Source organism: Clarias gariepinus, chromosome 6 (assembly GCF_024256425.1).
Source record: "Clarias gariepinus isolate MV-2021 ecotype Netherlands chromosome 6, CGAR_prim_01v2, whole genome shotgun sequence".
In the NCBI taxonomy this organism is placed as follows: domain Eukaryota; kingdom Metazoa; phylum Chordata; class Actinopteri; order Siluriformes; family Clariidae; genus Clarias; species Clarias gariepinus.
Genome location: NC_071105.1, coordinates 28,157,125 through 28,172,453, shown reverse-complemented (window position 1 = coordinate 28,172,453; position 15,329 = coordinate 28,157,125). Strand labels below are relative to the sequence as shown.

Below are 15,329 nucleotides of genomic sequence, written 5' to 3'. Positions count from 1 at the left end.
AGTTTTCTTTGGATTTTTTTTTAAGTGAAACTCATATGTTCTATATTTAGTACTGTATATGCAAAGTGAAATATTTCCAGACGTTTTGCTTTGATTTTTGGTGATTACAGCTTTCAGCTCATAAAAAAATAAAAAAGTTGGTATCTCAGACCTATTAAAAGAAATAACAATACATACAGACATTCTGAAGTTATGTTCATTTATGCGTGCAATACTTCAGGGCTTTTTTTTTTAGCAAAAATTCCTGCACCAATGTGTCATGGCATGGAGGTGATCAGCCTGTGGCACTGCTGGGGCAATAGTAAAGACCAGGTTGCTTTCATAGCAGTCTGTATTGCTGTATTGGTCGGGTTTATCTTTTTGACAAAGAAAGCGAGTTGGCTGGCCAGTCAAGCACAGTAATATCACGATCAGCAAACCAGTTTTTGTTAGATTTGGCACTGTGGCCAGGTCAAAAGTCCTTCTGGAAAAGGAAATCAGCATGTCGATAAAGCTGGTCTGCAGTCGGAAGCATGAAGTGATCTAAAACCTCTTGGTAGACAACTGCGTTGACACACACAGCAACTTTTGGGGCGTTTCCATGACGAAACTTCTGTCTTGAGCCCATCAGCAGGCAGAGAGAGAGAGAGAGAAAAAGGGGGCATGAAGCGCGTTTCAGGTTCCATTACTGGTTGAGAAGAGGAAAAAATCCCGTTCTTTCGAGCTGAGTCACGACCCTGTGAGATCCGCAGTGCGACGCGGTTTTTCCTCCCCGAAGATTTTGCTCGAACGCGAGCACTGCAGCTCGACCCGGGAGCCAGAACACACACGTGCAGGATCCCAGCTCGGGACTGTTTTCCTAGCTAAAGTCAATATTTAGGAATCGTGCAAGAAGGATGTCAGAGAAAGATCCAGGGCCGGGTTTGTTAGCAAAGGAGCAAAGTGATCCAAAGAGAGAGAACCAGACCCTTGTCCCTAAAGACAGGGGAATTGATGCCGTGGGCATTTTATGGACTTTTGGGAAATGTCTTACAGCGTTGTTACCCGTTTACCTGGCCGGGTATTACCGAGTGAGCAGCAGTCTGGTGGTGTTTGGACTCGCGCTGTACTCGGGATGGAAACACACTCGGGAAGCCAAAGAGGCGAAGTTACGGTCTGCCATCCAGCTACTGCACGAAGAGCATGAATCCTCCAGCAGCGTGTACAGGAGCCAGAAGGACCTGCCTGCCTGGGTGAGAATGATCAAAAACAAAAGCCGGGCGGATAAAAGCAAAAGCAAACAAACACGAGTGCGAGACACTTCTGCGTCACAACCGTTTAAAATAAATAAATAAATAAATAAAGTGCTTACCCATTAGACACGCGTGTCGCTGCTAGCGGCTCCACCCGATCACTCTAGCCTCCCTTTGGTGTTTGCGATTAAACACTGTAATTACTTCTATATGTATATGCAATCTACACAGGTCACCCCTTTACAACTGGACTGAAGCAGCATTTATAGAAAAAACACTCTATGTTATATTTACTCTTCAGTAACATTACAGTACTTTTCCATCCAGCAGTGTTTAGTGTTGTAGTTTGTCCTAGTGGGGATTTTGACATTGTTTAAATCTAGAGCTTTTTAATGACTTCATGTGCAGCGTGTGTATACAGTCAGTCCTCCACCCTGTCCAGTAAACAATGTTTAACCTATAATTTGTTTTAAGTAACCGACTCTCCTTCACCAGTCTCTGTGTTTAGTGTTTTACTATTCATTCTCTTTTCCCAGTTCATACTGTCCATTCCTAAATGTCCTGGCATGTGTCTCTATGAGGGCGGGTAAAATTCCTTCCGAGCAGATAGGAGAAAATGCAGACTATTTTAGCCATAAAAGGCATGTCTGTTAGTTATAATCAGGTTTTAAGTTTAGTTGTCTATGTATTTCATACAAGCTGTGTATTTCCTTCACAGAAAGGAAAATGATTTATGTTGCAATAATGCAATATGAAACATGCATTAATTCTAAACATTTGTGTACCTATACCCCACAGGTCAACTTCCCAGATGTGGAGAAGGTTGAATGGCTTAATAAGGTATGCGACTCCGTTCTGTTTTCTGAAGTGTGTTTACTGCCTTTAGCAGTTTTCATGGTTACACAGAACCACAAACCCTAACTTAGGCTCCACCCCTAGCCCTCCCATAATGGCAGAAGACTGAAACACAACAGGAACAGTTTAGTCACAGCAGGAAAGTCATCTATGTAACCATGCCTGATACCAAATGCTTGACTCAAAAAAAGGACAGCTATTTCAGTGCCATCCATTTTGTTATGCGCACATGCATGCACGCACACGCTCACACATAAAGGCACAAATAAGCACACCGCCACTTCCTGGCATAGTTGTATTCTATTCAGGGTACTTTTCAGTTGAAGGGTTTCACTACAGAATGAGAAATTGTGCCCTCAAAAGTTTTGGAAAAAAATGGCTAAATATTTTGTACACATTTCCTTTGAGCCACAAGAGTATTACAAAGCAAGAAAGTCAAAATATCACGTCAAACCTTTTTTTTTTTTTGTCCATATTAGTGCGATTTATTTAAATAATTTTAATATTTTTCAAAATTATTTACATCCACCTCCCACTTTTTGGTACAAATTGATTCATTAACCTGCAGTTGAGTTTGTGACAATGTAAATATGCAATTTATTGTAATTATACTGTATGTTGGTTGTCTTTTAATAAAAAACATAGCTAACTCCTGCTGTGTTTTTGAGTCATAATGAAAGAAAATTGATTGGAACAAGGCAAAAAAAAATCTGCCCAAAAACCTTTTTAATTACAAAAATTGTTGATGTTCATGAGAAACATTAAAAAGAATACAATAAGTTCAGATAACAATCATCCCCATTTCATCTTCCAGCACCTCATCGTAAAAGACCCTGGCTACTTGGTTATCTGCAATGGCAGGCAACAAACTGAAAAAAATAGTTTTTTTGCTTCAACATTCTTCAATTGTTCTTCAAATGCAGTTAATTCATGTCATCCACCATTTTAACCTGCTGGTAGACTCGCTTTACTGATAACGTGACAAAAAGAAACCATGTAAAGTCAGATTTTAGTGCTGAAATACAGCTGTCCAGTTTTACATATTGCCAAAAATGTTAACGCTTAAAGGTTTAAAGGTATATCATTAAATTGCTAAAATATTTTATTCATAGACAATTAAGTGTGCCTGAGGAATGTAACTAAATCAGATTGTTTAAAATCTTAAAAATAAGTTTACATTTTGCAGTGAAACCCCTCAATTATGGAGCACAATGCTCGTTACTACAAGTTTTTTCCACTTAGCATTGTACTGAAAGGAGGAACAGGGAGACCACACAACATTCCACTGGGCAGATGCCAGGTTCTAATTTGATTGTTTTAAAGCCAGGCCTGTGCACTAAAAATACATCAGTACAGCTGCATTATGGGTAAGATAATCAGACTCCTTCGATTTTGCACGGTTAATCATCTCGTAAATTGAATTGAAGCTTGATTAAATAAATTTTTTGCCGTCACTCTATGTACACTAACACTGTGCCTGATTCTTCAGGTCAATGCTTCAAGGTAGCATTGTGGCCAAACAGCTCCAAGGTCCCAGGTTTGGGCCTAATCTTGGGTTACTGTTTGTTTACTAGTTTTCCCTGCATTCTTGTGCTTTCTACCAGGTTCTCCAATTTACTTCTACTGTCTATGATGGGCTAAATTCCCCATACAGTAATTGCAAATACAGTGGTGTGAAAAACTATTTGCCCCCTTCCTGATTTCTTATTCTTTTGCATATTTGTCACACAAAATGTTTCTGATCATCAAACACATTTAACTATTAGTCAAAGATAACACAAGTAAACACAAAATGCAGTTTTTAAATGATGGTTTTTATTATTTAGGGAGAAAAAAAATCCAAACCTACATGGCCCTGTGTGAAAAAGTAATTGCCCCCTGAACCTAATAACTGGTTGGGCCACCCTTAGCAGCAATAACTGCAATCAAGCGTTTGCGATAACTTGCAACGAGTCTTTTACAGCGCTCTGGAGGAATTTTGGCCCACTCATCTTTGCAGAATTGTTATAATTCAGCTTTATTTGAGGGTTTTCTAGCATGAACTGCCTTTTTAAGGTCATGCCACAACATCTCAATAGGATTCAAAAATGCTGCGTTACTTTTACGCCAGATGTAACGGGACACGCACATTCCAAAAAGTTTAACTTTTGTCTCGTCGGTCCACAAGGTATTTTCCCAAAAGTCTTGGCAATCATTGAGATGTTTTTTAGCAAAATTGAGACGAGCCTTATTGTTCTTTTTGCTTAATAGTGGTTTGCGCCTTGGAAATCTGCCATGCAGGCCGTTTTTGCCCAGTCTCTTTCTTATGGTGGAGTCGTGAACACTGACCTTAATTGAGGCAAGTGAGGCCTGCAGTTCTTTAGATGTTGTCCTGGGGTCTTTTGTGGCCTCTCGGATGAGTTGTCTCTGCGCTTTTGGGGTAATTTTGGTCGGCCGGCCACTCCTGGTAAGGTTCACCACTGTTCCATGTTTTTGCCATTTGTGGATAATGGCTCTCACTGTGGTTTGCTGGAGTCCCAAAGCTTTAGAAATGGCTTTATAACCTTTACCAGACTGATAGATCTCAATTACTTTTGTTCTCATTTGTTCCTGAATTTCTTTGGATCTTGGCATGATTTCTAGCTTTTGAGGTGCTTTTGGTCTACTTCTCTGTGTCAGGTAGCTCCTATTTAAGTGATTTCTTGATTGAAACAGGTGTGGCAGTAATCAGGCCTGGGGGTGACTACAGAAATTGAACTCAGGAGTGATAAACCACAGTTAAGTTATTTTTTAACAAGGGGGGCAATCACTTTTTCACACAGGGCCATGTAGATTTGGAGTTTTTTTTCTCCCTTAATAACGTAAACCTTCATTTAAAAACTGCATTTTGTGTTCAATTATGTTAACTTTGACTAATAGTTAACGGTTTTTGATAAGCAGAAACATTTAAGTGTGACAAACATGCAAAAGAATAAGAAATCAGGAAGGGGGCAAATAGTTTTTCACACCACTGTATGTTGTTGTGTGAGTGAGTAGACTTACTAGTTATATTATACTTTGTAGTATATCACTGCAGATATTTTATTATCAGGTACCATTATATGATGATAAAATATTTACAATAATATAGTAATACTACAAAGTATTCAATAACTAGTGAGTCTGTTTACTTGTAGATGCACAGGACTGCTTTGCCCAACAACGTTGCCTAGGGTTTTTGTGGTAGAATGTTTTTTATTTTTTCCCCTGGTTGCTAGGAGTTTCTGGTTGCCAGTGATATGTCTGAGTCATTACAGCCAAGTAACTTAAAGCTTCACATTGCACATTTTTAAACAAAACTGACTCTAAAACTTTCTTATGTAAACTAATGTAAATGTATTTACATGTATTGTTCTGCTTATGTAAATATATATCTTTGTTCTTGTCTTGCCGGCACTAAAAGTTTGGTTGCCATGTTTTGGGGTTCTGAAGTGTATTGCAGGTGATTTTTTTTTCCATGAGCTACATTCACTTGTCACTTTCTTGAACTGCCTGAGGTGTTCAGTCTACTTTAGTGCTGTTGGGATATTGAGTAAAAGCTGGATTTTTGCTGCTAATTTTAGGTCGTTGTTAGGCATCACTGGCAGGGTTGTGCATGGTCAATGATCAAAACCTTTATTCACTCGGTGGAAGAATTTTTTATATATGTGTATATTTACATAAATAAAAGAGAGTTTGTCTGTACATTAGCCAGAATTCTGTCTTAGTGACATCTTTATGGAGGACACAAAACCGGTCTAAGAAAATCTTTTTTCTGTCTGTCTGTCTGTCTGTCTGTCTGTCTGTCTGTCTAGCGAGATTTATCACAGCGGAACTGGCTGGACAGAATTTTATAAAACTTTGCCAGTCCTTAGGTATTTGCCTGAAGTTTAACCTGCACCATAAGTGAAAATAAATGGAGAGTAAAAGCGATGTTATGAACAGTTATGTTGTGAATTTAATAATCAACTTTTAAATAAGTTACTAATGCGCTACCTGTTCAATTTAAACAAACACCTGCACCAACAGATATTGATTAGAAAAGCTAAACTGAAGATTTTCACTGGGATTAGTTCATCTTCTTACCACTGAAATAACAGTGCTGAAGTGGTATACATTAATTGTAACCCAGTGGAGTTGTTTTAAGAAAAAAAATAATCTATATCAGATCTACTTTTTCAATTTCTTCTCTTTGATTTTTAGCTTTAACCTCTTAACTCTCTGCAAACTTATGGGTACTTCATGCTAGTATAGGCGTATTTCTGTATATGTATGTGTTTGTGTGCAATTTTTTTGTGTAAAAAAGCTATTTTTTTGCAAGCTTTTTTTTGCAAGTATATACACACGCACACACACACACACACACACACACACACGTAAAAATAATTGCTGTCATGTGTGAGTGCTGGCAGCTTTAACCTTGTGAGAGACTTGAAGCATGTGTGACTCGATTTCAGCTGTTCAACTGATCTTTTTGAATGACTGGATATCAGCTGCTTTAGCTTCCATCTAAACCTTTCCACCTCATTGGTTTTTAATGTGCTCATAGATCATGTGCACACTGAAGCAGTCTTTTGTTCTTGCAAGTTTCTGTCTAGTATTTGATCTTGTCCCCTCTTTTTTTCCGTGTGTGTCAAAAGTACCTAGGATTTCTCCTGCTATTTCTTTGGTGTTCTCTTTTTTGTATGTGGGAATGGTTCATTGGCCAGCTTTCTTCTGTCAAATGTCTATTGCTTGGTAATGAGTTGCATCTCGTCCAACAGTGTTCTGTACCTAGTCCTGTGAAGGGCCGGAGTTGCCCCAGCCACACAAGGAGAGATCTAAAACCTAGGTGGCTTTAAAGTTAAAGGTTTTAAAGTTATGGCTGATCGGTGTGTGTCACAGACAGTTAGACATTGTCATGACAATTGCTCATTACCTCTTTCTCTAAATAGAAATTAAGCTGATGGTTTGCAAGCACATGATGTTCCTACAGTTAGCTCCATATGCTTGAGGTCGTTGTTAAACCCTTGAGACACAAATCTCCTCTTATGTCCTTATCCATGCAAACTTCTTGTGTTTGTATTCATAAGAAATATTATCAGTATCGAGTATCAACATTCTATACTCAGTGTCCAAAAAAAAAGAATATTCATGTATATTTATATCTTTGCTGCCCCATGAATGCATAAAAGTCATGTAATTGCAAATCTAATTGGCCAAAATCTAATTTGTTGTTTAATGGATGGTTTATATAACTACATTCAACAGTTCTCTCTCTCTCTCTCTCTCTCTCTCTCTCTCTCTCTCTCTTTCTTTGTGTCTCAGGTTATCCAGCAAGCATGGCCATTTATTGGTCAGTACTTGGAGAAGTTGCTTACGGAGAGCATTGCACCATCCATCCGAGCATCCAGTACACACCTGCAGACTCTCAGCTTCACTAAGATTGACTTTGGTGACAAGGTTTGTCTCAATACTAGTTACAAAATTCAGACATCTCTATGAGAAATAAAAAAGGTTTTACAAAGATTTTTAAATAAATTTTGACTTGAAAAACGAGCAAGTCTTGCTTTACGAGTACTGAGTATCATGTACTGTATCACGTATGCGCTTCTTGTTTTGACGCCGAGCGTCACGTGATCACAACTGAGACCACGTTTTTTCTCTCTCTTGTGCTGGGGAATTGTGGGTAATCGTCTCCCCTGCTGGGTCTTAGTGCGTGTCCCTTACTGTGTATAATCAACATCCATGCACGCGTGTACTGTTTACTATAACACTGCAATAGGTGTGTTAATAGTAGCATAATTTCTAGAACAACCTTTTTCATGTTGTTACAGCCTATGAAAGTTGTCGGAGTGAAAGCTCATACCGAGAATGAAAAGGGACAAATATTACTTGATGTCTACATCAGGTGAGTCTAAATGTTTTTTTATTTTATATATATTTTTGTAAAACTATTTTGTAGATTGTTTTGTAATAATCAATAATTATGTATATGTATCTGGCTGCAGTGATTGAGGTAGGATCTAAGTTGGAGTTCGCACAAAAAAAAGAAAGTTTATATCACAAAGAAATTCAGCCTTAAACTGGTACTTGGGCCCAATCATCGTTGCTTGCAACCATGTATAGAATATATAATATTTGTTTTTATTTATTTATTTCTTAACTGTGATCAAGAATTGGGTATTAAGATTGTTTACCAGCTCTTATGAAAAGAAAGACATTTTGTTACAGGTTGTTTAAATCCCACACATAAATAGACCTTTGGTATGTGTACTGTATATTTAGCATTTTGCTAACCATAACCACCCATTTGTGCCAGCATTTGTTGTGGGAGTTAAACAGCTGCCCTGGGCAATAGCTATTTATAATGTTCTAATTCCAAACAAATTAGCTTGCTCAGCTGATATTTGGATATACAGTAGTCACGGTGACTGCTGGACCCTCCATCTTACTTTGGCCTCATTCTCAGGTGTTAAAGTCACAAGCAAACAAAAAATAGTTTTGACAAAAAAATGCCCACTTACCAAAGTTAAGTATTGTTGCCATGAATATAACCTACGTAAACTTCTTTTTTTGTTGTTGCAGAAATATAATTATATTATTATATATATATATGTTATTACTTATTTGGCTTTGTAAACGTATTTCCCACTTTTGTGCAGCTATGTGGGGAATGTAGAGATAAATGTGGAGGTGAAGAGGTATTTCTGTAAAGCAGGAGTGAAAGGAATACAGGTGATCTGATACTCATACTTTGCTCTTTGAAACAATAGTCCATATATTAAACTGTAATTACCATAATGACTATTAATGTACAGCAATTCTAAAACCAGGAGTAGACTAATTACATGAAGATGTAATTATTATTTATTACCTGGAGTTGTAATTATTATTCTTTGATACTGTCTTTCTCAGCTCAGTGGTATGATGAGGGTGATTTTGGAGCCTTTGATCGGCAATGTGCCTATTGTAGGGGCGCTCACTATGTTTTTCATCCGTAGGCCTGTAAGTTCCTGTATAATTACTCATCCTATACTTTTCTTCTTTTTTTTTTGCAATCAGTTTCCTGAAAAAAGCCAGTAATTGATTTATTATTGATCTTTTTATTATATTATGTTTGCACTATCACACTATTATTTAGTATATACTTTGATCATTTTAAAATAATTTATTCTGGAAGTGCCAAATCTTATTCTTACAACTTCTTCCATTTTCTTCTCTTTATCAGAAGCTGGAAATCAACTGGACTGGACTAACCAATCTCTTAGACATTCCAGGACTCAAGTTAGTCAAGTAGAAATAATTGACCTTGCTGGTGTGCTTTTGCTTTTGTGTGATAGGGGTGAACTAGTGATTTTTCTTGCTTCTCATTCTCAGTTTGAAGTCGGACACTATGATAATGGACGCCATTGCCTCTGTTCTGGTGCTTCCTAACCGCCTCACTGTTCCACTGGTGCCGGATTTACCAGTAGCACAGCTTCGCTCTCCTTTGCCTAGGGTAACACATGTACACACAATTGCATATACATACCTACAGATACATTCAGATATAGCTGCTCTCACACTAATTTATCCGTACATACACTCAGCATCCACTTTAATTGGAACACCAGTGTACCTGCAGATTTATGCAGGTATCCAATCAGCTAATCATGTGGCAACAGCACAATGCATAAAATCATGCAGATATCAGCAGATCATGTTTCATTAACTGCTGATCTCCTGGGAATCTTAGACTTAACGTTCTCTAGAATTCACATAAATAGTATATAAAAAAACTGTCAGTAACAGCCCTGTAGTTGGAAAATCTGTGTTAAGAGAGGTCAGAGGAAAATGGCCGGATTGCTTCTACTTGCCAGGAAGAATGTTTTAACTCATATAAACACTGTTCTTTTCTTATATACAAATTCTTTTTTTTTCTCCCCCTTATCAGGGTGTGGTCCGTATTCACCTGTTGGAAGCTGATAAATTGGCAGCCAAGGATAACTATGTGAAGGGTGTGATGTCAGGCATGTCTGACCCGTATGCTTTGATCAGAGTGGGGCCACAGACCTTTAAATCTCACCACAAAGACAACACAGACAGGCCACAATGGGGTGAGATATATGAGGTAAGACACACCCCCACACACCCACACACACACACACATGTCCAAATTTAAACATAAATTAATGTTTTTGTCATGTTACTGAAATGTAAAGCACTAAGCTGAAGCTGAAAATTATATATATATATAAAAAAGAAACGTTTAAAACACTTTTCGAACCATGTATTGCCACATTGCAGGCATTAGTGGCTCATGCAGGGATGAGGTTGCAGCTGGATGCAATGGGAGGGTTGCATCTGACATAAAAGTCAAATGTGTAATGAATGCAGTTGAAAGCATAACAACTTGTATCGAGCCAAGTGCGTAGTCACTTTATTTCTCCTTGACTGTGTTGTGTGTCTTCCAGGTAATTGTTCATGAAGTGCCTGGACAAGAATTGGAGGTAGAGGTATATGACAAAGATCCAGACAAGGATGACTTTCTGGGCAGGTACAATCATTCGTCTTCGTTTAACACTCATAAATGCTTGTCTTTAATGTTTTACATCCCTCTGTTGCAGACAATTTAAGAGGACTTTTAGGTTTGGGTTATGGTTGCTTTATTGTACAGCACAGCATCTGCAAAGAATCAGCTTAATGCACTACACAGTATTTGCAGTAGTTTTGCTTGTGCTGTGACACAGAGCAGGGTAACACGCTCTGGGGAAAGCCTTATCTGCCCTGTTCTAAATATGTAAGCTCACAGACATTAGCTGATAACAGTCTTGTGTTGCTGTTACTGACAGGGGAGAGACAGTTATGCCTGGGAGCACTGCCAATTCTGCTCTCTCTGTGCCTTTGTGCCACATGGCATGGATTTGTAATCTTCTTACATTGTGGCCCAACATGCTTTCAAGATATGTGGTAGACAGTGTCACAGTGACCTCAGTTTCTGGAACAGCTGGTTAGTTTTATTGGACACCAGGTGCAGAGGGCCCTCAGTAACATCAACCACAGGCTTGTTTTCCTGTCTGTCATCACTGGGGCAGATGAGCAGCTCTCACAGACAGAATGTGTGAATCGCACTGTGTTTTTAGTTTACAGATAATATTTTCGTGACATGCTATTAGTTTCCAGGCGAGTTGAGAGAGTTGGGTTTGTCTGTTTGGACTGTTCACACAATGAATCATTTAGATAAGGAAGGAGACACGGTCCCTGGTGTTGCTGGGGCTCTTAGGCACCTCACACACACTTTGTGAACAGTCTGGGTCCTAGAGGGAACTCTCGAGTCTGAAATGGTAAAAGCTGCGGAATGGCTTGTGCTTCACAGGAATTATGTGGAATATCTTTATTTCTCTTTAGCGTAAATATTGGGTAATTTCTTCATGTTTTTGGGAACTATATTGAAAAGTATTGGCCAAGCACTCTTGTCTGTTTGCTGCATACATGCGTTGTGTACGGTGATTAAGCTCAATGCCTTAAACTTAGTAGCCAATGATGTGATGTTACCATACCAGTGCATTAGTCACACAACACAAACTTTTAAACCCAACTCCAAAGAAATGTTGTGATGACAGGCAGTGATAGTTAGAGGTAGCTGTCTGCTTCTGTTATATTTGCATTATAGACAGAGGAGTATGGTTATCTAGTTTTTGTCCAGGTAGCCCATTATTTTTAAATTAGGCTCTTACAATGAACACAGTTTTTACCAGGTTCTGGCCATCGGGATTTAAGCCAACCAGACTTGCTTTCTAATTTGCATGGTGTTATTTGCATAGCATGACTAAAACCAGCACTATAGTGCTGACATCATATTAAACCCCAGGAGTAAGTTTGTGTTGGGTACACTTTAAAACCAGTTTGTCAGTTATTTGATATGTGCAATACATGTACGTACTGTAGCATGTCATCATGATTTAAAAAGCTTCATCAACTTGTATCATCAGTGGCAACTCTAATGTAATAGAGGCTTGGTTTCAGCCTGTGACTGCGTACCCTTTTATCAGATTGCAGTATTGACGTGTTCTTGAGCTCTTGAAGAGTATCTGTAATGGTTAGTGCATGAGGTAGCAGGGACCCTGTATAGGCTAACCGAGTGGGGTTACAGTCTTAATGACTTTGTTTTTGAAACAAACACAAAGGATCGAGTTCAAGGAAACAGATGGAAAGCACAAGGAAACATTCCAGAATGCACTGGATGAGAGAGGATTTCTATGATTAAGCATTAAGGACATAAGGACATAACTTTCAGAATTTGAACCCCAGTAATAGAAGAGAAAATCACTACTTTGCAAAAACAAACTCCTTACAAATTCTACTGGTTGAAATTAAATAGCAAAAAAGCTCCTTCAGGACTGGATTTTTATGTTTTTTGCAGGACTAAGATGGATTTGGGAATAGTGAAGAAGGCTAAAGTTATTGATGAGGTAGGATCCTTTTAGAAGCCATCATATTAATATTAATATGCATATTAATGCTCTTTTATCTTTTGCACTTCTCATGGGTGTAAGTGTGTTTTCTAAGTATATCCACAAATGTACGAGGGGGAATTAAAAAGTTTTGAGATAACCGCACCACGGATCCTTTCGTCGTATGTCCTCGAAACGTCGACGCCTTAAAACCTGACAGTAGAATTCTATTGACGGCCTGGCCCTTGGGAAGAATTTTTGATGCACTATGCCACGAATATCGAAAAAGACGATGAGGATGCACTTGGTTGAGCTGCAGACCTACCTCACCTTTTTCGGTCATGGAGATGATGGGCTCTTCCATTATCAAGACTATCAAGTTCTTTCGTCTCAGGGCCGTACCCATACACCCAAGTTTCATCACCAGTAATGATCCTTGAAATGAAGGACGGGTCATCCACGGCATGCTGACAGGGTTCTTGTCAGACTATGACGTGATGTTCCTTCTGCTCCTGGTTCAGCAACCTGGGAAGCGTTTTCGAACACGGCGCATGTTTAAATCACAGTCGAGGGTTGCCTGGCCTGTTACATATTATATACTGACAATGACAGCAATGTTGTGCATTGTTCTCTGACAAAGAATGATTTCGGCATTTTCAAAGGTTAAGCTTGTCTTACCGATATTTCTTTGTCTTCTAATGATGTTCTTCTGCTCATAAAGTGCATTCGCTACTTAAAACACCTAGAATGGTTTATTGCCGCATCACCGTAAACTTGCAGAATCATGTCAAACGTAATTTCACTTAGAATTTCACGTTTGCTCTTTGCTTTAACTTGCTGTTCACGATGAATATAGCAGGTTTTTTTAACGCACATGATCAGAGAAGCATCAGTTGCACAGCTCACGATGTGCACAGTGTTGTCTTTTGGCACACTGACTTATGAATGTTAATGCTCCCTGTGCGTGCAGCCTTGTGCTCTACCATCTCAAAATCTTTTAATACCCCCTCATAAAGTAATTGAAGACAGCACAAATATCATTCTTATGTTATTAATTATTCATTATTTAACTAATTTCACTTGCAAAAAAGGGCTAATGTTTTTCCTCTTCAGTGGTACACTTTGAAGGATACTCCTACAGGCCGTGTTCATCTCAAACTGGAATGGCTGACGTTGCAGGACACCACTGATAATCTAGAGCAGGTGAGTCCAATTACACACGTTCACATGCAAACACCAATTTTAAAACTGTGTTTAATGAAAGGCAGAAGTGGATTTGAGATGTTGGCATGAGACTTAATAACAGTGACAGTAGAGAAGCAATGTGTTTAACTTTGAGGCACGCCTTAAACATACAGACATATCTTCCTTCTCTCTGTCAGGTTCTAAACAGAAATGAAACAATTCTGAGTAATACAGCAAATCCCCCCTCATCAGCCATTCTGACCGTGTATTTGGACAAGGCAGAGGCACTTCCTGTGAGTCACAGTTTTTACTTTCCTGTTCATGTGGTTAGGTTGTTTTCCAGGGTGTATAACTGTTAACTAACTGCTCTTAAATAGCGTTCTGTGTGTCTGTGTTTCTGACTGTTGAATGAATATTTAATGATGGCTAATATTTTTTTAAAATGCCATATTTTTTTTTTTATATAAGTGTGCATTGTTACTTTGAGAAAATAAAGTAAAATGTGTGAAGTTTAACAGTTAGACACTTAAATTTTTATTGCATTGATAATGGTATCATTTAGAAACATACACAAAGAAAAGCTTTTATTTTTACAGGTTGACTTGCTTGACAGTATACAGGGGACAAAACTATGCAGAGCTTTTAAAATCATAAGCCTCAAACGTCTTTGATAAAAGACAACTTGGATATGTTGAAATGTTGTGTTATCCTCTTTCTTTTAATCAATTTCAGATGAAAAAAGGCAGCAAAGATCCCAGTCCCATGGTGCAGCTTTCTGTCCAGGATGTAACCCAAGAAAGCAGAGTATGTTATTAGGATATGCAAGTATAATGCAAACATAATTTGATGTCCGTTATGAAAGTATTGCCGTTTTGATTGGACTCAAGATAGTTTCCTTTGTGTTTTGATTTCTTTTGGTGTTTTTCTTATCATAAAAGAACATTTTTAGGATAACAATAGCATTCCCAGACAGATTCCAGAGTCACAAACTCAGATCCCTTCTTCAGGATTGTGCCACTTGTTCATTTATGACTCTCTCTTTAAATTTAGACCTTCTTTCAGAACAGCATTTTGAAGAGACAGTTGCATACACATTATACATACAAGGTACATTTGGCCACTAAGGTGTGTCTTAGTACTGTATTACATCGATCAGCCACAACATTAAACTCACTGACAGGTTATGAGGTTATCTTGTTACATAGGCATCTATTAAAGAGTGGGTTATAATAGGCAGAAAGTGAACAGTCAGGTCTCGAAGTTGATGCCTTCGAAGCACTAAAATGGTGCCCTGGCCGAACACATTTAAGCCAACACAAATTAATAATTCTTATATTTAATTACTATATAAATATAAACTTGCGCACGTGCCCGCCTTTGGCTGGAAAAGAGTTTTTAGAAATAGTTAAAAGGTTAAAGCTAAAAATAAGCTCATAGCTTTAATGTAATCAGTGATATTATTATTTCAGGTACATGAGCCTGACTGACTTTCCGTACCACAGAACTCTCTGCCTTACTTACTACTACAAAGAAATAGAATTATGTAAGGTTAAGTATCTTGCACCTCGTTTACGTTTGGCCCCCAGTTCATAAAAAGAAGAACAGTTTGTTGGCTAGCCACACCATTCAATAATGTATTCATCCACTGTCAACTTTTTTTTATGTT

General features: G+C 38.3%; 1 protein-coding gene across 1 annotated transcript in view; it reads left to right on the top strand.

The window, feature by feature from the left end:
* The first annotated feature begins 230 nt into the window (after positions 1–230).
* Positions 231–15,329, top strand: part of esyt1b (extended synaptotagmin-like protein 1b) — a 42,286-nt gene continuing 27,187 nt past the window's right edge. Inside the window, exons 1-14 of the mRNA XM_053499652.1 lie at positions 231–1,211; positions 2,010–2,051; positions 7,371–7,505; positions 7,880–7,953; positions 8,708–8,780; positions 8,961–9,050; positions 9,274–9,329; positions 9,423–9,543; positions 9,979–10,155; positions 10,499–10,581; positions 12,448–12,496; positions 13,592–13,681; positions 13,861–13,956; positions 14,396–14,467. Of these exons, the coding sequence (XP_053355627.1) occupies positions 876–1,211; positions 2,010–2,051; positions 7,371–7,505; positions 7,880–7,953; positions 8,708–8,780; positions 8,961–9,050; positions 9,274–9,329; positions 9,423–9,543; positions 9,979–10,155; positions 10,499–10,581; positions 12,448–12,496; positions 13,592–13,681; positions 13,861–13,956; positions 14,396–14,467 (1,494 nt within the window). The 5' untranslated portion in view covers positions 231–875. The remainder of the gene's footprint in view (positions 1,212–2,009; positions 2,052–7,370; positions 7,506–7,879; positions 7,954–8,707; positions 8,781–8,960; positions 9,051–9,273; positions 9,330–9,422; positions 9,544–9,978; positions 10,156–10,498; positions 10,582–12,447; positions 12,497–13,591; positions 13,682–13,860; positions 13,957–14,395; positions 14,468–15,329) is intronic.